The sequence below is a fragment of the Heterocephalus glaber genome, unplaced genomic scaffold (genome assembly GCF_053883595.1).
Source record: "Heterocephalus glaber isolate CG9 unplaced genomic scaffold, H.glaber_assembly_v1.0 deba00000122, whole genome shotgun sequence".
In the NCBI taxonomy this organism is placed as follows: Eukaryota; Metazoa; Chordata; class Mammalia; order Rodentia; family Bathyergidae; genus Heterocephalus; species Heterocephalus glaber.
In genome coordinates, this window is record NW_028258138.1 from 46010872 (window position 1) to 46038612 (window position 27741).

Consider the following 27741-nt stretch of genomic DNA (forward strand, 5'->3'; position numbering starts at 1 on the left):
GGTGGTTTCCTTGATGTTGACAGCTGTCTTAATATTCTGGGCCACCTGCCACACAGTAAATACTATGCTCTAAAATATATTCAGTGGTTTATCCCTCTGGTGGAGTTTTCAGAAGAAAAAAGCTTACCATTTTGAAACTACTCTTGCATCCTACTTTAAATGCTTTAAGTATCAGCACTTCCTGTCTATTACACTTTTGAGACATATAGTACATTTTGGGGACGGCAATTCGGGTACAGTGTGATGAGGTTTAGGTTTTGTCATACATCACATCAGTTACTGTATTTTTGTGGAAATTATGTCACAGGAGGTGAGGAAAAGGAGAGCATACTGACATTATTTCCTGTATTGAGCCTTCCATGAAGCTTCTAGACAAAGCTAAAGAGTCATCCTGTATTAGCCCTTAGAAATATTTCTCCTGCCTTGCTGTGTGCTCATCTGTTTCCCCTATCAAATTTGTTCCTTGAGGGAAACCATTTGGTCCTATCCATCACTGTATCTTTGAATACCTAATAATATGGATCTATACAACACACACTGGGCATTTCAAAACAGATCTAGATTTTGTGGCTTCTGAAGTTTTTATAGAGGTTGTCTAAAGAAAAAAGACTTTTTTGGGGGGGGTACCTGGGATTGAACTCAGGACCTTGTGCTTTCAAGGCAGGCGAGGCACCACTGAGCTAAATCCCCAGCCAGAAAAAAAGACTTTTAAAAATTAGAAATTAGACATAATTATATCTAATGCCATGAATGAAAAAAAATACATAAAATGAAAAAATGCAAATTACAAATGTTAAAAGATTGACTAATCACACAATGTTAACAAAACCTATATAAATAATATTTTTTCTATTTACTGCCTGGCACCCCTTTATAATATTTTTAAAAGTTTTGATAGCCTATTCTTTGATGATATTATTGATAGGAGTATATAAACATGTAACATTATACATACATGAGTTCATGGTACTGCTATAAGTTTGTATTACAAATAAGACTTCTAATAAATTTTTGTACATGGCTACATGAAAAAGAAGAAATGGTGTGTTTATAGTTATAGAAATTGTATATACTGCATTATTGAACATGACATATGATAGAAATTACATCAATCAGAAGAAATTTTTCCAGGATATGGTGGTATACACCTGTATATATCCTGGGTTTGTATTGCCCTGCTATTCACTTTAGGGGTCTCTTTATAAAACATACTGTGCATTAATGGAAAGGGTTCTGCTTGGGTTAACATTAGCATTATTCCTAGGACACTGTAGAAAATTTCAATATTAAGGACTTTACATATTGTGTTTCTGATCCCTCATGCTTACCGAGGAGAGTGGTTACTGGAGAAATATGTGGACTGTGTCAGCATTTTCCTTAAGACCAACTTTTTAGAGAAGTATTACTAGTTAAAACCATAATTCTTTAATAAAATTTACTGGTTCCCACCCACTTTTAACTCCAGAAAACTTCCTCAGCAGTGTACCTCTGGATTGGCGTTGAGGTACAGGGCTTGCTTTGGTCACAGGACAAATGAGGGACACATCTGGCAGTCATTTAACATTCCTTTGGGGACATAAAATATTCTCTACGCCTTCTAGCTGGAGGGAAGAGTTTGCTTTATCTCTCTGTGCTTTTAAAGTTTCTTTAATCTGCTTTAAAAATGGATTTACTCTAATAAAGTTGGAATTGGGACCGGGAGCTTGTCTTAATCTAGTGTATTACCCTAGCCTTTTCCTGTTTTCTGAGACTTATTTTCTGGTGAAGGAAACTGGGCTTCTTGAATTACGGGAGTTAAATCTGGCTAAACCAAATTGCCGAGTCTGTGCTGCAGTTAGTAGGAGCTACAGTGGTTCTAAGAGGTAGCTGTGGGGTTCAGGAAGGCTCCAGAAGGCTGATGCTGAGATGACCTGAGACTTCTAGATGTGCAACCTCCTCCAGCACCTCAAAAACAGAGGGAATTATTCTAAAGCTCCTGTCTCCCTGTCAAAACTGCCTCAGACTTTCCTTTTTATCTCATTTACTTGTATAGTTACCCATTTCTATGAATTCTGTACTAATTGCAGTTCGGCCTTGAAACAATACACGTAAGGTGAATGGGTCTTAACGTTTTCTGTACTAGCTGCAAGACTAAAAAACTACTTCATACTGTTGTTCTTCGACGTTTATTTTAAAGCAAGTCTTAAGGTTTCCAGATTCCAGTTACGTCTGAGTAACTACAAATATTTGTTTCAGCGTTCAGAGGTTTGCACCATACTGTTCTGGATCAGTGTTTTTGAAGGGGTGGGTGTGAGACCTTCACAGCACATCCGGGTTAGGAAAAGTTACTCCACATGTTTGTAGGCAGAGCCAAAAACAAGTTGCTGACAGAGAAGGCCCTTTTTTCCCGTGAGACTGGCCTGTGGGTCTCCTGGACGCCTGGAAAAGGCTGACTTTGAAATGGCTCTTGTTAGCGCAGGGGAGCCCACAGCACATGCTGTTACTGCATCTTACCAGGCGTTCTCGAAAACCTTAATTATACACCTCTTTCAAGAGTGAAAACTGTCCGCTGCTCCCCAAGATGAATGTAATCATGTACTACAAACATGTACTAATGCAAGAAAAAGAAAACCAGTAACAGTAGTAGAAAACCCAGCCAAACGGGGCAGCCTGTTTGCGCGGGAAGCCGAGAGCGGCGTTTTGGGCAGACTGCATCCCCGCCGGGACCCCCACGCCTCGCGGGCAGCTCCTGGCGTCGGTGGCCGCTGGCCCCTCCCAGGGGCGGGGCCAGAGCCGCGGCGGCGCTGGAGCAGCCGCGCGGGTAGCGCGTCGCGCCGGCCTCTGCCTACCGGGATGGACTGAGTCCAGTCAGTCCTGAGGAGCCGGCCGGGCTCCGGCACCGCCGCGTCGCGCTCCCGTGGACGGCCCTGAGCCGGCGGACGCGCGGGAGAGATGTCCGGCGGCCGGAGGAGGGCCAACGCCCCCTGGCACAGCTTCTCCCGGTTCTTCGCTCCCCGCAGCCCTTCCCGGGACAAGGAAGAGGAAGAGGAGGAGAAGACGGGGACGAGTCGGCCGCCCGCCCCGGGCCAGGCCGCTGCCAGGTGGGAGCTTCAGGGGGCGCCGGGGTCCTGGCCCGCCCGCCGCGAGCAGCTCTCGGGGCACTTTCTGTTCTTCTTTCTCCATTGCTAAAGTTTCCTCCTTCTCGTCAAGTTCCCGGTGCCTCGTCTCTCCCCTTCTCCGGGCTAAAGTGTGGGTGAAGCCCTGCCCCGCGTCCGCAGCCCCCGCCCCTGCCCAGCCTGGCCTCCGTCCTTTCCCATCTCCCCGGCGGGGCTCCCTTCCCTTTCGCACGCGCGTCCGCTCGCCTAGGACCGCGGCCGGAGCGACTTCCCCGGTGTCTGGCCGGAATGGGAAACTCTGTCCCCGAGCCCAGCGGGCGGCCGGCAGCGAGGGCGCGACCCCAGATCAGCCCGGGTGGCCGGAGGGGGCGGACGTGCGGAGGGCAAAGCTTCGGAGAGTCACTCTTCAGCTGGTATTTTGCCTTATTTAATTTCCTCAAAACGATTTTTAAAAGGTTTGTAATGACGATTCCCAAGACTTCGTCAAAGTGTGAAATACTCGCTACTCTTGTTTACCACTTGATTGGATATTTAAATGATGCCGCCCTTCCTTTCTATCCCATCTCCCTTCGGAAATGTCTGCCTCGAGTTCCCAAGCAGATTTCAGAAACCATAGCTCTAGCTGTCTTGGTTTCGGTAATCAAAACATGCCATCTCTTCTCAATCCTTTCTCTTTCCTCCACCTACTGTAAAAATAGCTATTTTTAAGACTTGACTCACTAAAATGCCCATTACGAGACTTTTCATCCATCCTGGAGGAGGAGAAGGAAATAAATGAAACACAACTCGATGTTTTATAAACTTTCTGAGAAGAGGCTTGCAGCCCCGCCGCACCCTCATCCCTAACCCAAATTGCTTTAAATGAGCTTGTTACCCACGACCTTGGAAGGACGCACTCTAGAAAGCTGTATTTACTTTATACTCTAAAGATCTCGTGGTGGGCTTCAAACAAGAAATAAATTAGAAAAATGTGTGACTGAGTTCCATTAATCACGTTTTGTGGTGTGATTTTGGTTTTTTGTGTTTCTCAGTTTCCCCACTTGTGAAATTTCCATTATGACCATCTATTGATAAAATACATATTTCCAAGAAAGTTCCAGTTTGGAATAATTGATTATTCTTCTGAGAAGTTTCAGCTATTATCACCCTGACAGTTGGGGTTTTAAAATTCAGAGTTATACAGTGGTTAAAAATAGTTTTGAAGTCTGACCCGTCTGAACCAGAATGTCACATAGGCAGAGACTGTGGTGCCTGCCGTCACTATTAACAAACCTAACAGTCTTAGGGAAAATGAAAACAGTCTTTAAAAGAATTCGCAAGTAGACTTAGCAAAAGTTGGAAACTTGAGAGTCAGTATTGGAAAGGAATAAGCAGGCCAATTTCAAAATCATATCAGTATTGTCCTGAGATACTGCCTACCTTCCTGGCCTGTTTGCCCTTTTAAGGCATTTCTCCATTCTAAACTCCTTTTCTGCCTGGAGCTGACCATTTTAGCCATCAGTTCCTCCTCTACCTACCGCTTCTCTGTTCTCCTCACCACCAGATAGGAAAGGTCTGTGGCTTTTTGACAGTGAAAATCTTAATTGTGTATATATAAATCCTTAATTTTGTTTGCATCTTTTTTTAGAACTTGCCAGATGTTAAGGGGATAGCAGATAATCCCTTGTGTGGGCGTTTTAGTGTTGTAAATGAGTTTAAGTCTTTCTTTTCAAAGATAGAAATGAACACAAAACCTCATTGAAAGTTTAATGAAACAAATGAAACCACTTGGTAGTACCCACTATCCCAGCAACACAACACTGATGTTAACAAGATTGGAAACAGAATTGCTATTTGTTACTGTGATTTCACTTCAAAATGAAAAGATATTTTGGCTGGGTTTTTTTGTGGCAGTAAAAGTTTTTAGTATTAATAAGAGTAGGGGTTGCCTTTTATAGTGGTAGTTTTAGATGTAGAGGAGTCAATTCAATAGGCATGATGTGCTCGATATGGTAAGGATGTAAAGATGACGAGAAAAGGGGTCTTAAGGAGCTTGGAGAAATGGAGAAGACCATTTGAAAATAGTAATACTAATCTATAACATGTCTAGCACTTGAAGTAATATTGAACATGACCATTGACAAACCTCCAGCATTTTCCTATTTGAACCATAGGAAAACCTTTCTTTTTATGGTATGCTTTGAGTTGTTTGAGCTTTACATGGTGTGACTGTATTTGTTTATTGAAATTGCTGTTCTGTTCTCATTAACATTTGGCAATTAAAGAAGGCTTATTAGCATCAATCCTGTATATATTTGAGGCAGGCAGCGGAACCATTGAGCTAAATCCCCAGCCCTAATCCTGTGTATATTTGAACTCAGGTTGCTTGACAGTACTCATGTTGGATGGTTGACCAGATCCAAGAAGTCCTTATTGTTATTTGAAAGCAACAATTGAAGTTTTCAAAGGAAAATGGAGATCTTCCAGTGTTTCATGGATCCCAGTTTGAGAATCTTGCTGCCTTATTAGCCCAGTTTGTGATCACAGGAGGACTAACTCATTAGAAGTGGTAGGGGAGACCAGTGGAGCCTCATGGTACAAGTGGTTTTAAATTGCTTTTAAGGAATTGGTGATGTTTCCATAGATACAGAAGTTAGCCAAAAGATGGAAACATGGAACAAGTAATAAGGTAAACAAAGGCCTATAGAGATTTACGACTTATTAGAAGCATACATATTAGCTGGACAGGTGAAAGAGGCAGCCAGCCAGAAAGTTAGGTTGGAGCTGACTGAACCTTAAGGGTCTTTATATAGTGTTTGGCCTTGATTTAGAGTTCAGAGAACTTTTGCAGAAGCCTATTAAACAGATATTGCTGAAATACAAAAATTGTGGGAATATCTGCTGCCTTATTTGCTTTAGAAGATGATTGCTCACATTTCTTTTCTGTGTCATTATGATGGACCTATTTAAAATGAGCTCCATGCAGAGTTGGAAGCAGTAGCACATGTTTAATCCCAGCTGCTTGGGAGACTGAAACAGGAGGATGGCAACCTCTATCCTGGAGAACATAATATAACCCTATCTCAGAAAAAGAAAAAAAATACAAAAGAAAAGAAAAGAACATGATCTCTTTGCAGTGTTTGAAAACGAGAAGGGAAACAATGTGGTGAAAACAGCATTTCTCCAGGACTGACTGTATACTTACCTTGACTTGGGTACTTGTAGTATCTCATTGAAACCACATACTCAGTCTGAAAGGGTAGTCACTTAAAACCCTCTGGCAGTTGAAGAAACTGAGAGTGGGAGAGTGATTAGTGGTAGATGCTATCTGTAGTTGGGGTGTGACAGTCTTTCATTTGGACTCTCCTGTCCTTTGCAGGACATTTGGTATCCATAACCCACCTATTAATTGCCAATAGCATCCTCTGGTCACTGGGATAATACAAAACACTTCATCCCAGTGGGTGGGAGGGAGAGTGAAGCCACTCCCAGTGGGAAGTGATTTACCCCAAACCATGAGAGGAGTAAACTTTAAGAGTGAGGATTGAATTTAAGTTTTTTTTTAATTTAAAGCTGCACCTGTCAACCCGTACCATCCTCTCCCACCACATTTGTAAACAATACTTTTTCAAAACACATTTCAATATTTAAGTTATTTGGATTTGTCTTACTTGGCTCCAGAATGAGTAACAGCGTGGCCTACTTCAGGTGCAGTGTGTTCCTTTGGACTGTTACTTTGAGTGGTCTGATATAGTATCCTTGATTGAAAGACAAAGTATTGTCCCTAGACCCAATGGCAGAGGTTATGTTTTATTCATTGTCCCTTGTACCTAGCCCAAACATGGGGAGCCAGGTGTTTGTCACCATACTTGAAAGTGCAGAAAATTGAGATCAGGTTATTAATAGGCTTTAATGTAAAAATATTCTTGTAAAAATCTCAATACTGCTTCTAATGACCAGCCTCAGAGCTGTTGTTCTTCAGGATAAACTACCAGTATTAACTACAGCACCAGTTATGTGAAGAAAGGGAGCCTTGTTCTCTGAATTTTCATGGGGATTATATTTTCACTGATTTGAAAACACTATTGAAAATAATTGGTAACTAGTTTAGTTGAATAGGAGGTACCTGTGCCAGATCAGCAGTTCATACCTGAAGTAGTAAAGATGAATCAGCAAAGAAGTCCTCAAAGAGTTGGATCTTGTCAGATTCTTGGGCTCCCATGTGAAACCATAGAACCTACTGTTGGCAATGCAGTAAAAACATAGACCATTTTAGGGTGCCAAAAGCCTACTTTTTCAAGTGAGATTTCTGTGTGTGGTTTTGACAGGATTCCTGTCAGGTAGCTCATTTGGAGATTCTGTTTCTTTTTTTTTTGGTGCCAGGGATTGAACTCAGGACCTTGGGCTTAGAAGGCAGGCATGGTGCCACTGAGCTAAATCCCCGGCCCTGGAGATTCCATGTAAACTGACTTAGTTGTATAATCTGATTGTGCTAGAGTTGCAGTTGTTCCAAAAATTGACCTACAATTTATGTAATCAGGACTTCTGACTTATAGTGAACCAATGATGGTATTTTTAGCATTTTTTATTCATCTCAGTGGAAAGTATATAAAAAAGTAGAAAATTATGTAAAGAGAAAAATAGTTATCCCTCAAGAAAAAAAATTTTTTTGGTACTGGGGATCGAACTCAGGACCTTACACTTACAAGACAGGCATGGTACCACTGAGCTAAATCCCCGGCCCTAAGAAAAAATATTTCTTATACAAGGTCTAATGAAATAAATACATTGAAACTCAGATATACCAGAAATGTTAATGGTATGAAGAAACTAGGTTGATGCAAATTTAAAGTACAGAAAATAATTCAGGTTATATGTTGGAAAGAGAAATAATTCTTAATTTGAGTCTGGTCAATTCATAAATTAGAGTGGCTACTATGTGTCCAATGTAGTGGGAAAAAGAGGAAAATGAATGACCAAAACTGCCCTAAAAGACTTCCTGCATTAATGGTGGAGATGAACATGTTACCTCTATTCTTAAATGAGCTTATTATAAGCTAAACATGTTTTTGCCTTTTAACTTGTATGGTTCAGAACATATTTAGTATTTGTCATGTGTCATGTACAGTATTGCATAAAAACATTAGTTAGGCTTTCACAGTATCTTCTCACATTTTTTTTCTGAGCATGATTTAATTAGCATGGTTTGCCAAGAAAGAGAAGTTGGGGAGATGTGATAATAACTGTACCGATGAGGTGGTTGGAAGTGTTTTCTTCCTCTTCTTTGATTCTGCAGGCTCTACTAGCTGGAGGCAGAAATATGCATCTATTAGGAACCAACATTCCAAGTGAGTGACAGTCTTTACAAAACATGGCTTGATGTTGATAAAGAACAAGTTGAAATTTTGCAACCAGGAATAATTCATTCTTAATGGGTACTTGGCAGTTGTGATTGGCCAAGTAATGGTACAACTCCAGCAGGACTATTCCCCAGATTTTCACTCCTGGAAGTATTTAATTGGAGCTATCCCCAAAACACTGAGATAACTGTTTGCTTAGCCAAGTGTTTTTCACCCCCTGGCAGATTAATGATGACAAAATAAAGCCACCCTTTATTAACCACCCTGTTCAGATTCAAACCTTGTGTTTTGGGCTTTACATATATAAATTCATGTAATTCTTAGCACAAATTTATGGGAGGTATATTTGCTGTACTTTACAGATATGTAATTTAAAGCTTTGAGAGGATAAGTGGCTAATCAAAAATCTCAGCAGTTCCAGTGCTAGAGTCAAGAGTCAAATTCTTCCTAAATTCAAACATGTGATAGTTTCCTCTGCTTCACATGAAAGACTCACCAAAAAGGCTGGCCTTAGAAAATAGTTTTGAACAGAAATAAAACACAATGGCTTGCAACTGGACGTCTGTCCCGATAGACTAGGTCAGTGCTCTATACAATAAAGAATTTATAGTTCTCTAAGTTGAGAGAGGAAAATAGTTGTATTCATTTTTTAAAATTACAGTTTATATTTAAACACATAAAAGAGTCAATCTCCTTCAAATGACAGATACAAACTGAAAGTATAGCAAGATACCATATTCCACTTACTTGATAAGTAGAACTTCAGTTTAATGTGGAGAACGTGGAACTCTTATGTGCTTCTTATGAGAATGTAAATTTATGTACCATTTTGGAAGGAAATTTGAAAAGTTCTACCAATATTATAGATTCATATATTCAGTATTCCCCCTTTAAAATTTCCTCAGATATATAAAATTTGCAAACAAGTCAAAATTTGCCAATGTAAATTTAATCAATGCAGCATGATTTTAATGGCAAAGAAAAGTAAGATTCCCATCAGTTCACAAATTGAATATCCTTATAATACAAGGTAGCTGTGAAAAAGAACACGAAGGCTTCTTATGTACTTATAAGGAATTATCTCCTAAGTACATTTAAAAAGGTACAAACCATATGTATAGTATTCTCCATTTGTGTACAAAAAAGAAAAGGTATGTATCTAATCTGTTATTAGTATTACCTGTTTTGGGTGGATGGGGACTGAGTGAAGGGATGGGGAACCAGAGTGAGACTTTCATTTTATATTGTTTTCACAGCTTTAAAATGATTTGAATTATCTATTTTAGAAATTAAGAAAAATAATGATTTAAGACCGGTGAGTACTGTGTGTAAAAGAAGAAAATGAGAATTTATGACCCTAATTTAGCAAAAGTGTTCAAAAAGAAGATGAACTACATTAATTTGTTCAAGTGAGAAAAATTCTGATTAAGGTTATAAATATATAAATATAGTATTATAATGCATAGTAATTTGATATTTTGACACTTTCTACATGTATGAGTGAAACTAGGTGGAATTAATAGTTGAAACTACAAAAATGTAACTCATTTTTGATGTTACCTATTATCTACCTTATCTGTCTAAGGTCCTATGACAGATCTTAAGTCTTTAGACTCTTCAGTTATAAGCAAGTGAGTAAGTTCTCATCTCAAAAGGTCTCTTTTAGCTCTGACATACCAGCCAAAACTTTTTGGGGTAATAGTTATGTAAAAAATTAATGTGTCATAAGAAATAGTTATGTTTTACTGGCGGTGTCACATATAAAAATACATTAGTTAACTCCTCTATGTGATGCTAACATTTTGGAAATTGATTTAAAAGCTTCAACTGTTTAACAAGAATTAATTTATTGTTGCTTGTGCTGAGCAGTTTGCTAGGCTCTAGGAATCTAGCAGTGAACAAGATGAACTGAGATCTGTGCCTGAACTCACTCATACAGCTTTGTGGGGAAGGCAGGCATTCCACAAGTCTCTCTTCTAAAACAAGTACCAAAGTGACAGGAGCATTTAACCGTTATGAACCCATTCTTGAGACATTCTCCTGAGAGGAAACTGTTTTAATTGCATGTAAGCTGTTCCTTCTGTCATTTCTGTAAGGTGTCTGAATACTGCTTTGTTGTTATTTCTTAATTTATAAACTTTAGTCAATATATAGACATCTGATTATAGTAGAAGAGGACTTAGCTCTTTTAACCCTTCCTTGTCCTTTTATTCATCCAGCCAAAATAATTGATATATACTTTGGGGAATAAGTGAAAAGTCAATCTTAAAATATTTGTAATTATGTAAATACCATTTTCTGCTAAACCAAGTGCTATACTATAATTACATTCCTTTGTATAATCTTTTGTTTTTTCTGGAATAAATTACCTTGTTTTTCTTATTTCTACTTTTCCAGGATGCTCAAACACATTTATAAAATGTTCAATACTTTCTATACAGCTAAGTAACATCTCAGTTAATCCTTTTGCCCTCCAAGACCTTTGTCTTGGCTTGTGGGTCTTCCTTTACTTTGTATAATGTAGTAGTTTCTCTGTTTGCTGCATTAATCGCTTCTGTTCAGCTCTATAATAGAACCTCTTAATTTTGATCCCATGTGTTCCTTTCTTGGTTAATTTATTTTGTTGAAGTATGTCCATTAAGAAAAAGTGAATATGAGATTAAAAAAATTTTTCAGTCTTTCATTTCTGAATATATCTTTTTCTATCTTTTAAAATTATAGATTTTCTATAGGTTAGAAATTTTTCACTCAAGATTCTGAAGATATTTCTGCATTTTTTTCTCTTTTGTGTCTCTGTTCAGAAAATCCTGATGCCTATCTGATTTCTAGGCCTGTTTATGTGATTCATTTTATTAATCTTTAAAAATTTTGAGACTTTTGAAGTATTGTTTTAATCTAATCTCTACACATGCATGTAATAAACATTCATAGTCCCTTTCTTTGTTTTGTTGGGTGATTGCCAGGGCCTTTCACTTAAGAAATGTATGGCTTTCTACTTAAGAGGAAGAGATTTGCTTGTTTGTGATTTGTGCTTTGTATACTTCTGCTATTCTTGGTATTTCAGAGCTTGGAACCATCTCTTTAAAATAAAAAATTTTCATTTTTCTGCCAAATGTCTCTAAGTTGGGAGTATGAATTGGGGTAGAGATGAATATCTTTCAGCTATGTACCTTATCCCCTACTGTGGGGCTCCAAGTTTGAGATTATTCAAGATAAACTAAAATAATACTTTTCTCCTCTACACCCATTTACATTGCATTTTTATCTATTCTAAATTACTTATGCCCACTTTCCTTCTTCAAACATGTTATTTCCAAAATTTTGTTAATCTTTTTTCCTGGTAGTTTTATTTCCTTTTATTTCTTCACTATCATTTTAGTAGGGCTTGTTGATGGAACAGAATTAAACATGTATTCATCTATTCTCTTTTTTTCTGCCAAAGAAAGCCACAATATTGTTCATAGCAAAAGATTTAGAGTGTTGATTCTTGTGAAGAGGGTTATAAACATTTAGAATCTGAAGGACATGAGGTGGATAGCAGACTTTGGGTAGAAGAGAGCAGTTACCAATGACAGGTATGTGGTAGACAGTTCAGACATAATGAGGTCCTCTACGGCCTATGATTAAACTATAATTATGTTTTCATTTTGGAGGGGTTGTCAAAAGGGAGACAAGAAATAAAACAACTTTAATGTAGATGCATAAATTACAGAAGAGGGGAGCATTACAGAGACGAGGGTGTCAAGAGAGTCTAAGCTTGGAAAACATCAGAGCTTCAACATGTCTGTTACCCTTCTTTCCTTCTCCTGAATTTTCTCCAAAGAGTTGAAGTCATTCAAATGCCATATGTTTGAACTAAAATACATACTGTTTGACCACCTTAAAATTGTAGCTTCTTCTTACCTTTTAATTTGAAGCCCAGAAATAGTGCCATAACCACCTGTTTTATATCCTCTTAATGGTCATTTAAGAAATACAAGTACCACTCTACTGGCAGTCACCATTGATGAGTGGACAGTTTTCCAGGAGCTTGTTTGTAAATCATTGATGTGAAAATCTTTATTTTCCCCAGAAGCAGAATTGGACTTGTTAGATGGGGCTTTAGGCCAATGCACAAAAGTCAACATAATCCATAACATATCTGCAATACTACATTAAGCAAAGAGAACTATAGAACTTTTTGTGTATAGCTGTATTTCTGAGAAAAATATCTCCAGGATCATGTAGAGAACCCTCATGGGATCAACAGACCCTTCATAAGAGTTTGGGTATAAATTCTGTACTGTAATTAAAGACCGAGGTAAAGGCTGAGAGGGCAAACTCGAAGGGAATAGAGGATAGGGCTGAAGGCAGACTCCGTAACTTTGAAATGAGGGACTGTAGATACTTTTGCCTCTTTTGTTATAATTCCCTGATATTAGTTTTGATTCTGAGTTGGGTTTCTGGATAATATTCATTCTTTTCCTTTACCACAAAAGCCTCAGGGTTCATCTACCTTTTCCTCACACATCCTACCGTTGTAGGATCACAAAATCTTGGAATTTCAGATGTGACAATGATATCACATTAGCTGGCCTGCCCCTTCAGTTTACCTATCTGAAGTCATATCCAGAAAGTTACATTTTGTCTGAAGTGCCTTTTGTCCCTAAAATATTTTCCCTGAAACAGACATATAGTCTATTTTTGAAATTCAAAAAAATTTTGTTAGTACATATTTGCAGTGCATAATGATTACATTGATTGTGGGGAATTGGTACATGTATATAATATATCTCAATTCTTTTTTCCCCTTCCTCTCCACCTGTTTTAAAATTTTTTTTAATTAAATTTTTTGCTAGCCTCAGATTCATTTATGTCTTTATCAAGTTAATTATCATACACACAGACTAACAGTGAGACCAAAAGGCCAGAAACATATAAAATACACAAGACAATTATATTGAATAAGGTACATTGGCCATACTGTATTACAATAACTCTTTTTCGTCTCTTTTTTTTCCTATTGGCTGTCTTTTAGTTTGCACTTTATTTATATATTGGGTTTCTCATATAAGAGAAACCATGTGATATTTAAGTTTGTGTGTCTGATTTACTTCACTTACCATCACAATGACCTCAAACTACACCCATTTTCCTACAAATGACTCATGTTTTTACTTCTTTATGGCAAAGTAGTACTCCATTGTGTATCACTACCAAATTTTCTTTATTCATCTATTGGTGGACACATCAGCTGCTTCCAAGATTTAGCCATTATCAATTGTGATGTTGTAAACATAGGTGTGCATGTATCACTGTAATATGTTTTTAACTCTTTTGGAAGATGTCTCAAAGAGGAGTAGTTGAATCAAATGGAATTTCTAGTTTTATTTTTTGAGAAGTTGCCATACAGATTTCCATAGTGGTTGTACTAGTTTATGCTCCCATGAACAATAAAGAAGTTTTCCTTTTTCCCCTGCAGCCTTTCCACCTTTTGTTACTGTTTGATTTCTTAAAGATGGCCATTCTTTCTGGAGTGAGATGGAATCTCAATGTTGTTTTAATTTGTATTTTGTAAATGGACAGTAGTGTTGAAGATATTTTCATGTATGGCCATTTCTACTTCATCCAACTGTGCATTTCAGATGACCTTTTTTGATCAGGTCTTTAAAGTTTGGGGGTCTAAGTTTTTTGAGTTCTTTACATATTCTAGGTATTAATCTTTTGTCTAAGGAATAGGTGGCAAAATATTTTTTCTTCAGTAGATTGTCTCTTCACTTTGTTGGTGGTTCCCTTTGCTATACAAAATTTTTCAATTTGTTGTGATCCAATGATTTGTTGATTCTTGGAATTATTTCTTGTTCAGCCAGGGTTCTGGTTAGAAAGTCTTTGCCTAAGCCTGTGTCTTCAAGAGTTTTACCTATTGTGTCTTCCACAAGATGAAGTGTTTCAGTTTTAATATTTAGATCTTTGATCCATTTTGATTTCAATTTGGTGCATGGTGAGCTGTACTGATCTACATTCAATTTTTAGCATATGAATGGCCAGTTTTCCCAGCACTGTTTGTTAAAGAGTACATCTTTGCTCCAGAGAAAGTATTTGGGCCCTGTAGTAGTCAAGGTCTGCAAGGGAATTAGATTTAATACAGGACACATAACTTGTAGGATTATTTTATTACTTTGACCCAAAAAGACAAATACAGAGGAGTGCAAGAAATTAGCCACACACTAGAGGACCAGAGAATCTAGCCAAGGGCCTGGACCCCACAGCAGTGACCCACACAAGTTCAGCTAAAGGCTGTTCAAGACAGTGTCCCCCACTAGTCCAGCCACTGTCCTAGAGCCCAGGGTAGCGTCTCATGCTTGTCCATATTGAGGATCTGCACCCAGAAGGCCCAAAGGGCAATAGTGGAACCCAGAAAACCTACACCAGTGGGATGAAGGATTTGTGTCACCAGGCTGAGGGATCTACATTGGAGCCACGAAGTGATGCTCACAGTGAAGATTAGAGCTCTCCTGACAAGAACAGCAACCAATCCCAGTGACAGCAAGGCCCTGAGCTCCTCCTCCAATGAGAACAGCCAAGTTTGCACCAGGAAAACCATCCAGAGCAAGCTTCTCCTAGAAAATCAACAGCCCTCAATTTTCCACTCCAGTTCTCTTTTTATGGCTATTGGCAACAATCCTCAGGTGGATCTTCCACACCCTGACCATGCTGATTCAGTTCAGCTAGACATTACAAGCTGACAGTTAGTTAATCCAGCACAAGCCCCTTTGGTAACATAAGACTGGAGTTGTTTCTGCATCCTTTGTTCTTTTCTATTGATCCACAAATCTGTTTTGTTTTTCCAGTACATGCTGTTTTTATCAGTATAGCTTTGTAGTATAACTTGAAGTCCAGGATTGTGGATGTCCCATGCCTTACCCTTGTTAGCCAGAGTTGCTTTTGTTATTCCAGACCTCTACTGGTTTCATATGAATTTTAGGATTGCTATTTCTAGTTGTTGTTGGTGGTGGGGGGATACTATTGGTATTTTTATTGGGATTGTGTTAAATCTGTGTAACAGTTTTGGAAGTACACTGTGCCCATTTTCACTATATTGTTCTGGCTATCCAGGAACAGAGACTATCTTTCCATTTTCTGATGTCCTCTTCCATCTCCTTTTCAGGGTAATGTAGTTTCATTGGTTAGGTTAATTTTTAAGTATTTCATTTTACTTGATTCTGTTGTGAAAGATATTGTTTCCTTAATTTCTCTGTTGGTGAATTTATTGATGTACAGGAGCACTACTGACTTTTAGTGTTGACTTTGTATCTTTCTACACTCTGAATTTGGTCATTTTATGAGTGTTTTGGTGGAGTTTTTGGGGTCTTCTATGTAAAGGATCATGTCATTTGCAAATAGTGATAATTTAACTTCTTCTTTTCCTATCCATATCCCTTTTATTTCTTTCTCTTGTTTAATTGCTCTGACTAATGTTTTGAGAACTATATTGAACAGAAGTAGTGATAGTAGATATCCTTGTCTTGTTCCTGATTTTAGAGGGAAAGCTTTCAGCTTCTCTCCATTTAGTATGATGTTGGGCATTGGATTGTCATAGATGGACTTTATTATACAGAGATAAAGAGCTTCTATTTATATTTTACTCAGGGTTTTTATCATGAATGGATATTTGATTTTGTTGAATGCTTTTTCTTCATCTATTCAGATATCATTTGAGTTTTGTCTTTGCTTATTTTCATGTGGTGTATTACATTATTGATTTGCTTATGTTGAACCATCTGTACTTAGTCATATCTTTTCGATGATTTGCTGCATTCTGTTTGCCAGTATCTTATTGAGGATTTTTGCATCTATCTTCATTAAAGAGTTTAGCTATAGTTCCCTTTTTTGGTTGAGTACTTTTCTGGTTTTGAAATCAGGGTAATGCTTGCTTCCAGGAATGAATTTGGAAGTTCTGCTTCCCTTTCAATTTCATTTAAGAGTTGGAGGAGTATTGGCATTAGATCTTTGCAGAGATCTTGTAGAATTTATTAGTGAATCAGTCGGGATCTGGGCTTTTCTTAGTAGTTTTTTTTTTTTTTTAATGACTTCTCCAGTTTCAATGGCTGATACTAGATTGTTGAGGATTTTTTTTTTTTTTTTTTTTTTTTGGTACCAGGGATCGAACTTGGGTCCTTGCGCTTGCGCGGCAGGCAACGAAACCACTGAGCCAAATCCCTGGCCCTATTGAGGATTTTTATATTTTGTTTCAGCTTTTGTAATTCATATGTATCTAGGAATCTACCCATTTCATCTGAATTTTCCATTTTATTAGTGTACCAGTTCTCAACGTGGTTATTGATGATATTCCGGATTTTGGAAGAATCTGTTGTAATTGTGCCTTTTTCGTTTCTAATTGCATCTATTGGAGTCTTTTCTCATTTTGGTAAGATTGACTAAGAACTTGTCTTTTGTTTATTCTTTCAAAGAAGCAACTCTTCAATTCATCAATATTTTAAGTCTCAATTTCAATAATTTTTGGTCTGATTTTTATAATTACCTTCCTTGTACTAGCTTTTAGATTTGGATTGTTCTTTTTGTAGGACCTTGAGTTGCCTCATTAGGTTATTTGAGCTGGACTTGTTTTTCTGATGTGGGGGTTCACCACTATAAACTTCCCTCTTAGGATTGCTTTGATTGTGTCCCATAGGTTTTGTTGTATTGTACTGGCATTATTGTTTGATTGTAAGAACTGTCTAATTTCTTTTTTTTTTGGTACCGGGGATTGAACTTGGGTCCTTGAGCTTGCGCAGCAGGCAGCAAAACCACTGAGCTTAAATCCCCGGCCCAGAACTGTCTAATTTCTTAATTTCATCTATGACCCATTGATAATTCAAGTTGTTATTGTTTAATTTTCATGTTTCCATATTTTCTGTAGTTTCTTTCCCTATCATTGTCTGGTTTCATTACACTATGATCTGGTACTATGTACGAAATAATTTTGATTCTTTTTCTTTTACTTAAGCATGCTTTATGGGCTATATGTGGTCTATGTTGGCGAAAGTCCCATGTGGTACTGAAAAGAATGTGTATCCTCTCGTTGAATATAGATATCTATTAAGTCGTTTTGCTTGAAAGTATGGTTCAACTCTGATATTTGTTGATTTTTTTTTGTCTAGTTGATATGTTCATTTGTGATAATGGGGTATTGAGGTCTTCCATTAAAATTGTTTTGGTATTTATCTGATTTTTCACATCCATTAGAGTTGTTTTACAAAATTGCATACACTGATATTTGGTGCATATCTTTATAACTGTTATCTTTTCCTGTTGATTTGTTTCCTTAACCAATACATAGTGGCCTTCTTTGTCTCATCTGATCGGTTTTGGTTTGAAATACACTTTGTCTGAAATTAGGATAGCTACTCCTGCTTTTTTCTAGATTTCTGTTGCATGGACTATTGTTTTCCATCCTTTGACTCTTAATCTGTAAAGTTATTTTTCAATTAAATGTGTTTCTTGTGTACTGCATACTCTTGGGTTTTGCTTTTTGATTCATTCTGTCAATCTGTGTCTTTTGATTGGGAAATTGAGATAATTCACATTGAGAGTTATTAATAAGATGTTCCTGTCATTGCATTATTTTTAATTAATTAATTTATTTGTTTTTGCTTAACTCCTCATCCTGCCAGGTATATTCATTCTTTTGGATTTATGGGCATTGTTGGCTTCATTGTTTCTTTCTAGGATATCCCTGAGAATTGTTGGTAATGCTAGTTTCGTGGTCCTGCATTCCTCAGGTTCTCCTTTTCATGTAAACGTCTTATTTCTTAGCCCATTTTGAGGGAACGTTTTGCAAGATACGTAAGACTAGGTGGGAAGTTTTTTTCTCTTAGGGAATTGAAATACTTCACTCCAAGGCCTCCTTGCCTTTAAGGTTTGTATTGAGAAGCCTCCTGTAATTGTAATGGGCTTACTTTTGTATGTGATTTGTTGCCTTTCTCTAACAGCTTTTAAGATTTTTCTCCCTGAGACGGACTTCTGGTACTTTGAGTATAATGAGATACAGAGAGGTTCTCTTCGGCCATGGCTATTTGGGGTTCTCTATGACTCACTTATCTGTATCTTTCCCTATATTTGTGAAATTTTCTCCCATTATTTCTGTGAACAGGTTTTTAAATGCCATTTTTGCTGTCTTCTAATATTTTACTTATTGTATTTACTCTTAGATTATTTGTCTTTGTGTCATATAGCAGCTGTTAGATTCATTTTTCATGTTCACTTGTTGCTTTTAAGGTGTTTTTGAGTAAGGTGTTTTTAAGGTCTTTGATGGCATTGTCTTCTAGTTCTGAGATTCTGTTCTCACATCAGTCACTTCTGCTGCCCATACTATCAATATAATTTTTATCTTCTAGATTTCCAATTCAAACCTTTCATGGACTCTCTAATTCTTTGTTCAACTGGTTATTCATGTTTTGTATCATTTTTTTGTAGGTCATCTAACTTTTTAATAGTGTCTTCTGGAAGCTCCTGGATCATTTTTGTTATTAATTCCATTATCTGTTTAGTTATATCTTATGTGATCCTGCTGAGCACATTTTTGATCTATTTTCTATCTTCCTGTGTTACCTTTCCAGTAGGTTAGCTTCACAGCTTATGCTGTTCTGCCCCCCTATGCTCCCTGGATTGGCTGTGAGGGAATTGGGAATTTCAGGAAACAAATTCTTATCTTATCTTCTCATCTTCTCATCTTGTTTGTTTATTTTGGGGTTTTTTGTGCTGAGATTTGTGGATGCTTATAGTGTAAGGCTTTTTGCTAGTATAAAGCTCTCTTTACTCACTTTTCAATGATGTACTTTGGGCATGGCTAACTGTAATCCTTTGCTTCAGCCTCAAGATCAAGAACTAACAACTTGGTTAGTTTGGGAGTGGAGGATGCAGTATATAAAATCAGCCCAACGCTGAGTTCTCTGGGAATGTACTCTTGTTTTGTTAGTGTCACAAAGGTAATCTGAGTGTTGCTTACAGAGAAATAGCAACAATATTGCAACCCTGATAATATCAAGCAAATTAGCTACAGTAATATCATCTAAGACAAATTGGATATTAACATATCATAAGAACCTATTACAGTATGTACCTCCTTTAACCCTAGAGAAAAAAATCCTTAATAATGTTATAAACATTAATACAAGCCAGATATTGACTTATAGCTAATATGTACTAAAAGCAACAGCTCTCTCTGCTAATGGTAGAAAAGAATTCAACAGTAATTTTATAGAGTTAACTATGCAAAGATTTACAAAGCATTATTGTTTTGCCATTAAAGATACAGGCTTTGGGAATGGGGGAATGCAAGAGGAAATATTTGAAATCTTAGATTTTATGATATGGTATGAGAAGGAGAAGAGAGAAGTCTTTTGGGGGAGTAGGATATTTATAGAATTAGGTAAAGGTAAGAGAAAAAACTGACAATAAATAGAAGATAAAATAAAAAGAGAATGAAAAACACAATTATATGGGAAATAAAAATAAGAGAAAAAAAGTTAAAGACAAAAATTAAAAGGAGAAGAGAAAAAATAAGGAAAAAAAGAAGAAAAAGAGAAAAGAAGGAAGGACAAAGGAAAATCCCCCAAGCACCAATAAACTGGTAAAGAAGAAAGGAGAAAAGGAAAAAAGAAACAAAAAAACAAAAAACAACTAAAAAACTAAAACCAATGCCCATACTCACAAAAACAAAAATGAAAAGAAATTTTTCTCTGATTTTGAATATTTGATTTCCTTCCAGGATCTACAATTTTGAGACAATGTCTAAGTCAAGACAAGTCAACCTCATACTGATAGATGAAGAAGCAGTGAGACCCCAGATCTATACTAGATGCAGGCATCATCAGCAGGCAGTAGAATTAGGATGAGGGTCCAATGGTGTGACTTTGAAATCCAGAGCAACTCAAGCTGATTCTGGCCTCTAGCCATGGGAACCGGGCTTGTGTCCTTTAGCTCAAATCCCTCAAGGGGTACCTTTCCAGCCTGACCATAGCTCCCTGACCATGGCTGTCTCCTATGGCTATTGCTCCTCCAGTTACTGTTGGAATGTAACACTAGGAATTCTTGAGTGAAGCCATTTCACAGTTGCTCAGAATCCTGGGTTCAAATAGTTAACCCTTCCTTGAAATCACATCCAAATAAGCATTCTGTCCAGGGATGTGGCAAGTGCTCAGACTGGAGTCACTCACTAGCTGTTGGCTGTCGAAGAATTCACATGGGAGCAAAATCCTGCACTCTTCCCATAGCTCACAGCACCCTCTGGTCCATTCCACCTCTGACTTTCTCCCTGAAGCCCTCTGCAGTCCCCAGCTTTCACTTTGCCTCTGTAATTTCAGTCTTTCTTGCCCCAGAGCCGTGAGGCCAGAGCTAGGGAGAAAGTGCAGATTGTTGTCCTTTCTCTTCTTCACATTGTGTTCTTTCTCTTCAGTTTCTTTGTAGGTTTTCAGTTTTCTGTCAGATCTTTCCTGATTCCCAGGGATCTACTTCTTTGTGTGTGTTTTTTTTCTCCCCAAATTGTTATTTTCTAGCGTCTGGATTCCACATCTTGGAGAGGCTGAGTTGTTGCTTACCACTCCGCCATTTTTCCAGAAGTCCCTATGTCTATTTTGAATTTTTACAGTGCATTTTTCTACTAATGACAGTGGAAAAGACAGTATGTAAATAAAAGATCCTTTCTAGTTCCATATATTTTTTTCCTGTAGTCCAAGGAGAAGTCCTCTGGAGGACTGAAGTACATTTGATCACACAACAGGGTAAGGCCAGATTCTAGCTATGCCTAGAATTTTATTGTAGGAGTTAGGTTGACTGGACTCTGAGGTGAGGAACAACATGCCAGGAAGGAAAGGCCTGATGAAGCTGTAGTGACAGAGATGCTGACTACTGGACCCCACTTCTGGAACCAGTGGTGTTTTATATTAGTGGGGGGGGGGATAATAGAGATTTGTCCTAATTGTTTTTCCATGTCCTCAATAGTATTAATAGTCCTTCAATTGCAGATCACACCTTGTGCGGTGGAAATGAAAATCTAGAGTTATGACGTTAATTTCAGGTGGTATCAGAATGAGTGGGATGAATGAGGAGAGATGGTAAATCCTTAGCAGACAACCCTGAGAATGGTGAAACATCCTCAAGGACAGTGAGTTTACAGGTGCTGTTTTGATGTAAGAACACTTCCAAATTATGGACTTTAATTAAGTGAGCATCTATAGATGCTCAGGATTATTGCCAATGATGTTATCTAAACCAGATTGTCTTTTCTCTGGAAATGGTAAGACATCCTTAATTTGAGCATCCACGGAGAAATGGGCAAGCCTCCATAAGGCAGTTATAGAAGCTATATTCAGATTTGTGTATTTCTAGTATAGCCAGTTATAATGTGTGAGAGGAAAAGCATAAGACGTACCAACAGTTGTGTTTAGGAGGAGCTGAGTGGAGAGCTTCACTGTCTCTCACTACACCCCCTCTTTGTTCAGTAAGTATACCCCACTGTCCTGTGATTCTGTTCTCCCACTATCCAGGAAGTTATGCTCTTATCATATGAGGAACTGATTGTGCTCACTTTGGCGGCACATATACATATGAGGAACTGACTTTGGCCCCGTAACATCCTTATGCTTCATTCTGTGGTATAGACAGAAAGAAGGGAAATTTTCTTTGTTGGTCCCACTCTACTTCTGATGCTCTGTGTGCTCTTTGGCATACCCACTCTTTGCTGCTGTGGCTGAGCAGCAGTATTGTAAATTGAGTAGTATTCCATCTAAGCTTTCTAAATAATCAATACTTTATGTATTAGTAATTTTCACATTTAGGTGATGCTAAATATTGATCCTCCTGACCAGATTCCTCGTTGCTATAAAACTGTCAATTATTGGTTTCAGTTGAATCCAGAGAGACTCTTAAGTCATTGCTATCAAGAATGTGACCATAGGGGGTCGGGGATTTAGCTCGGTGGTTCCGGCGCCTACCTTGCAAGCGTAAGGTCCCGAGTTCGATCCCTGGTACCAAAAAAAAAAAAAATGTGACCATAGGGCCGGGGATTTAGCTCAGTGGTTTCGCCGCCTGCTGCTCAAGTGCAAGGACCCTAGTTCTATCCCCAGTACAAAAAAAAAAAAATGTGACCATAGACACCCTACATCTGAACAACTTGGGGCAGAGAATTAGTTGTTGAAAATGTAGATCACTTGAGCTCATTCCACGTGGCTTTCTTGAAAATTAAGTCTATAAATCCTTTTTATAAACATAGTTCCCTAAGTGATTCTGATGCAAATGAATAGGGCTTCTGAAGGAGTGAGAAGGGCAAGGACTTTGGTTCTTTCATTACTCTTAGCACCAAAAATAGTGCCTGAAACCTCGTATCTGTTGGGAGGGTGAGTTGTTTGGCCCAGTTTCATGCTTCTTATCTGCTAGGGGTTATTAAATCTTGTTAGAAATTAATAAAATAAGAGTATAAGATATCTTCAGACATGAGTCAGGGACTTAATGTAAATTACTTGAACTTTAGAAAATATGCCTCATTTTTTTTTTTCATGATCCAGAGGTTCTGTTTCATGTCTGGTACAGATTTAGTAAATACTCAGTGGGTGTTGGATTCCTAGTTTTCAGCTATGGTGTGAGTAAAGTTGCCTTAAAAATGAATTATTTCTGTTTTACACTGACCTTTTCATTTGTGGTCCTTAGCAAGCTTAATTTCAAAATTTCTGTTAGATAACACGAAGTTATTCAGAAATGTAAAGTAATTTTATTTGTGTCTATGTGTCATTATTCTTGCCCTTCATACTCTGTTGTGAGCAAAGTGTACACTTTCTAAAAATATTTCTATTGAAATATTCTAGGGTCCCAAAGGGTGTTAGATTGTGAGCAGACAATAGGGAAGAGTTTCGTTGTTTCATAAAGTTTTTGATCAGTTGGATTTGAATATGTTTCTCTTTTCCTTGTATTTTTAAGTCTGAAAGTACCATACTAAGACTTTGTAGATTTTCCTGTTAAATTTTTTTTAACTTAAGCAGAGATATATCTAAAGTATCCAATATTTTGACTATCTGTAGCTTCTAGGTTTTTTTTTCTTCTTCAGTATTTTGTTTTGCTTTTAAATCAACTGAAAATGTCTTTGTCCATGTTCAGTCATTTTCCCCCACAAGCATCTGTGTTTAGAGAAAAATTATGCAGAATAGGTATGGTTGGTATGTTTGTTCAAGAGTTATGTACTTACTTCCTCATTAAAAAAATAAACTGATGTAGAATATTTTTTTGGGTAAAGATAAGCATAAGTGGATTAACTATTCTAAGTTTTTGAAATTCATTTAACAAATAATATCTGAGTACCTTCACAGAATCAGGTATAATGCTAGGCTCTGAGATACAGACATGAATGATATACATTTATTGAATTTCGTAAATGCACATTTTACTTGGGCAAGTGGACAACCAGCCTTTGGAATAAGAGCTGTAAGTATATGAGAAGTCTGCTAGGTGAGAAGAGAACACAAAGAACACAAGTAAAGCTTGAACTAGACTGTGAAGGATTAAGAGTTGGTTTGGATGGGTAAGGATGTTGCAGGAAGAAGAAAGTGGTTTGGTGGCCTGTGAACTTGATATATTCTACCAAGGTGAAGTGGTTCTAGTTGACAGGTCTATTTAGAGGTAGGTCCTGATAACTTTCTTTGTCTATGCTGAGAACTCTTCATTATATTCATCAACTGATAGAGATGATTGAAGGAATTTTTGAAAAGGAGAGGGTCTTGATGAAATTTAAAATCATTTTGGCTGTTGTGTGAAGAATCGAAGCAGAGCAATCCTAAAGATACAAGAGACCAATTAATATGAGACCCTCATAATCTAAAGTGGAAGTAGTGAAACCTTTAATTGAAGCAGTGACTTTTTTATCACTAAAGCAGAATTTTAAAATGTGTTGCTTGCTTTAAAACAACACATTTTACAATTGTGGTTTAACAATAAGAATCATGGGACTTAAACAGAAAATAAGTTCAAAGACTTTTAACAAATGTCAAGTAATATTTCTTTTGGTGGTTTCAACTTTAAATTATTTACTTATTTTCTCTATGCTTATATGCTGGTTTACTGTTATGTATTTTGGCATGTTTTTGTGTGCTTACTGTATAGTTTAAGTGATTGAAGCTTTTTGAAAAGACTTTCTGCCTTAACCACTTAACAGTTTACCCCAAGCCTCACTTGTTTATGTGCTGACTATCCTGACTGTCCCTCGGGTAGGTCTCATTTCAACCAGTCTATCTTGTATTGAATAAATTTGATAAAATTGTCATTTTAATATTTCCTGTTATATTACCTTATAAAAATTAACAAAAATGCAATTTTTGATCATCCTGTATTTAAATAATTGGATTGCTAAATGGTTAATCCCATGAACTCAGGGCTGCATTTGGTGCAGAGCTTTACTATTGGAAAAAAAATTTTTACCAGTTTCATTTACAAACTCACTAAGGCTGTATGTTTATAGAAAACTCTGTACATACTAAATGAAGTAGAATTTCACAAATCTTGAAGCACAAACTGAAAGACTAAAATTTAGTGGTTGTTGTATGCTTAGTTTTTAGATAGGATATTTAAAATAGATTGTAGTTGGAGAATTTACTTATAAAATCATCAAAATGAGTATTATACTTAACTATATTCCAAATCTTTATAACAGATTCTTTTTACATATATTTCATGAGTTGGCTTTTTTTGATTTGAGCTTAAGTAGATAAGTATCAAGTCACATGAAATGAAAAAGGAAACAAACAAAAACAGCAACATTACAAACAACATTGTGTCAACAGATAAGGCTAGAAAAATAAAAGTAACAAAACCCTACCACTCATCTTAAAAATAATAATCATTGAGATACTATTTTATACATCTGTGTGTATGTGTGTGTGTGTATATATATATATATATATATATATGAAATATATACACAGAGGTTAAAATTCTGTATTGTTCAATATTGTTTCATTTTCTGTTTTTGTATTTTGATTTTTCCTACAGAATTCTTCGTGTGTTTGCCACACGGCTCACACAGTGATCTTTTTTACGTGCTAACTTTCTCTGTTGACATTTAAAAGGTGTAAGAGTATGGCTATATCTCATTGGTCTTTGTATTCTTGTCTATAGTCTAGGACATAATGAAAATTTAATCCAATATATTTTCTGAGTGTTCATGGTTGTTCTGTTTTATTCCTGTGTAGTGTCACTTTTAGATCCTTGGATAGTCTGAATAACAGTACTGGATAGTACAGATAAAAATCAAAGTAGCAGGCATTTTATCTTTTCTTTCTATCCCTTCTGATTTGAGATTGGCCTTTATGTGATCTAAGCTGCTGATCCCCTCCCTTTTGGTCTCTACCACAAGTGATCATAATTTCTTATTTTGTCCACTGCCAGTCATCTTCTTCCTCATGCTTATCTATTGCCTCATCACTTTAAAGTCTTTCCACTGCAGGTAGGACAAAGATCACGTTCTCTAACAGGTTGAGCCAGTTCTTCATAATTTTACATCCAATGACTGCTAGTCTCATCTCATCTCTTGCAGGATTATCTCTGCCTTTTCTGAGTTCTGTGCTCCAGTCCTATGTTAAAAACAAAAACATGGGTTCCTGAGAATGCCATTTTCTCTATACTGCCTGCTTTTGTACCTCCTCTGAGTGTACTTTACTGAGCAGGCAGAATTGTTTCCTTTGTGCTTCATAGTACTTTGTTCATTCTGCCATTATAACATTTACCAAACTGTATTGTTAAAATTTGTTTGTTCATCAGTCTCCCTAATTAGACACAGTTTTGCAAAGACCCTGACCTGCTTGTTTTTATGTTCTAAAAGCTAAGCACAATCTTTGGCACATGGTAGACAGTCATGATAATCTTCAGAGTGGTGCTACTCAATTGATCTAGGAATAGGAAAGTATGAAAACAAAATGTGTAAACAGATACAAACATTTAGATCTAAAAATGTATTTTTGTCTGATAAGCAAAATAATTTATGATGGCATCTCTGAAGGCATCTGTGAAAGTATTCCAGACAAAAGACAATTAAAAGTGACTGTTTGGAAAATTGGATTCTTAAGGCACCATCTGGGAAGTATTTTGGGGCTAGATAAACCTGCATCTCTTTTTGAGTATTCCCAGAATTCACTATATGGACCTATATGTTTATAATGATTTGCTGAACAGAAATAACACTCAGCATAAGCATTAAAAAAAAAGACCAAACTGTGCAGAACCTTGATATAAATAAATATTATGGTGTTAGCACTTTTCAAGATTATTATAGACATATGTTGTTGCATCATCAGTATAGTGTGATTATCAATATAAGATTAATGAACTGACAAAAAGTTTCTGAAGCCTGGGTGAGCATATATGATTGTGTTTTTCAACTTTAGAGATTCAAATTGACATATCCTTGGTGTAACGTTTTCTGTATGAATATTGGGAGCATTATAGATGAGGGACCATTCAGTTTTTAGTTTAAATAGGAATTGTATCAGTTGAATAATTATTTTAATTTCAAAGGAAATTGTGGTTTTTATTTTCCAGTGTCAAAACTGAGCCCATGAGCACAAGTCAGAAAAAGGAAAATGTGCTTTCATCAGAAGCAGTAAAGGTATGGTTTTCAATTAATATTAATTTCATTATATTATTAATAATACCAAGCAAATAGTTTTAATCTCTATGCGTTCTTTTAGATTCTTTTTTTTATGGTACGGGGATTGAACTTGGGACCTTGTACTTGCAAGGCAGGTGCCAGAACCACTGAGCTAAATCCCCGGCCCTCTTTTAGATTCTTTCATCTTATTTTACATTTTAAAAAGAACACTGTATTATTACTTTAGGTAGAAAACCAGTTCAGCACTGTTGGATACTTGCATCATGAAGTAGAGTGGGAGAGAAGAACCTTGAGAAGAGAGTTCAGATAGTCATGGTCTCAGTTTGATACTAACCAGAAGTGTACCCTTTGGCTAAGACATTTACCGTCTTTGCTTTAGATTTCTAATCTGGAAATCAAATCACATGATCTCCTTTGTCTCTTTTCCCTAGAAATTTCTTAGGTTCAGGTGACGTTTTTTGAAATGTTGCAGATAGCCAATAGTGCTTTCTGGGAATAGAAATTAATGACATGTTCCTACATGTCATCACTATGTGTTGGATGTGTTTGGTTAGCTCACCTATAAATTGGACTTTTTCGCTTTCACAGAATAAGCCAAAAAAATGTATAAGTTATATAACTACCTAAAAATTATTGATGAGTTTAAAAATTACTAAACATTTCAACCATTATTTTCTTA

General features: G+C 37.0%; 1 protein-coding gene across 3 annotated transcripts in view; it reads left to right on the top strand.

Annotated features, from left to right (window-relative positions):
* The first annotated feature begins 2770 nt into the window (after window positions 1-2770).
* Crybg3 (crystallin beta-gamma domain containing 3) overlaps window positions 2771-27741 on the top strand; it is a 119584-nt gene continuing 94613 nt past the window's right edge. For 2 of the 3 annotated variants that reach the window (XM_004857939.3, XM_021238838.2), the window contains exons 1-2: window positions 2771-3080; window positions 26993-27059. In XM_004857939.3, coding sequence (XP_004857996.1) covers window positions 2932-3080; window positions 26993-27059 — 216 coding nt within the window. In that variant the 5' untranslated portion in view covers window positions 2771-2931. Of the gene's footprint in view, window positions 3081-3145; window positions 3509-26992; window positions 27060-27741 lie in introns of those variants that run through there. The other variant, XM_087208447.1, reaches the window with a different exon arrangement.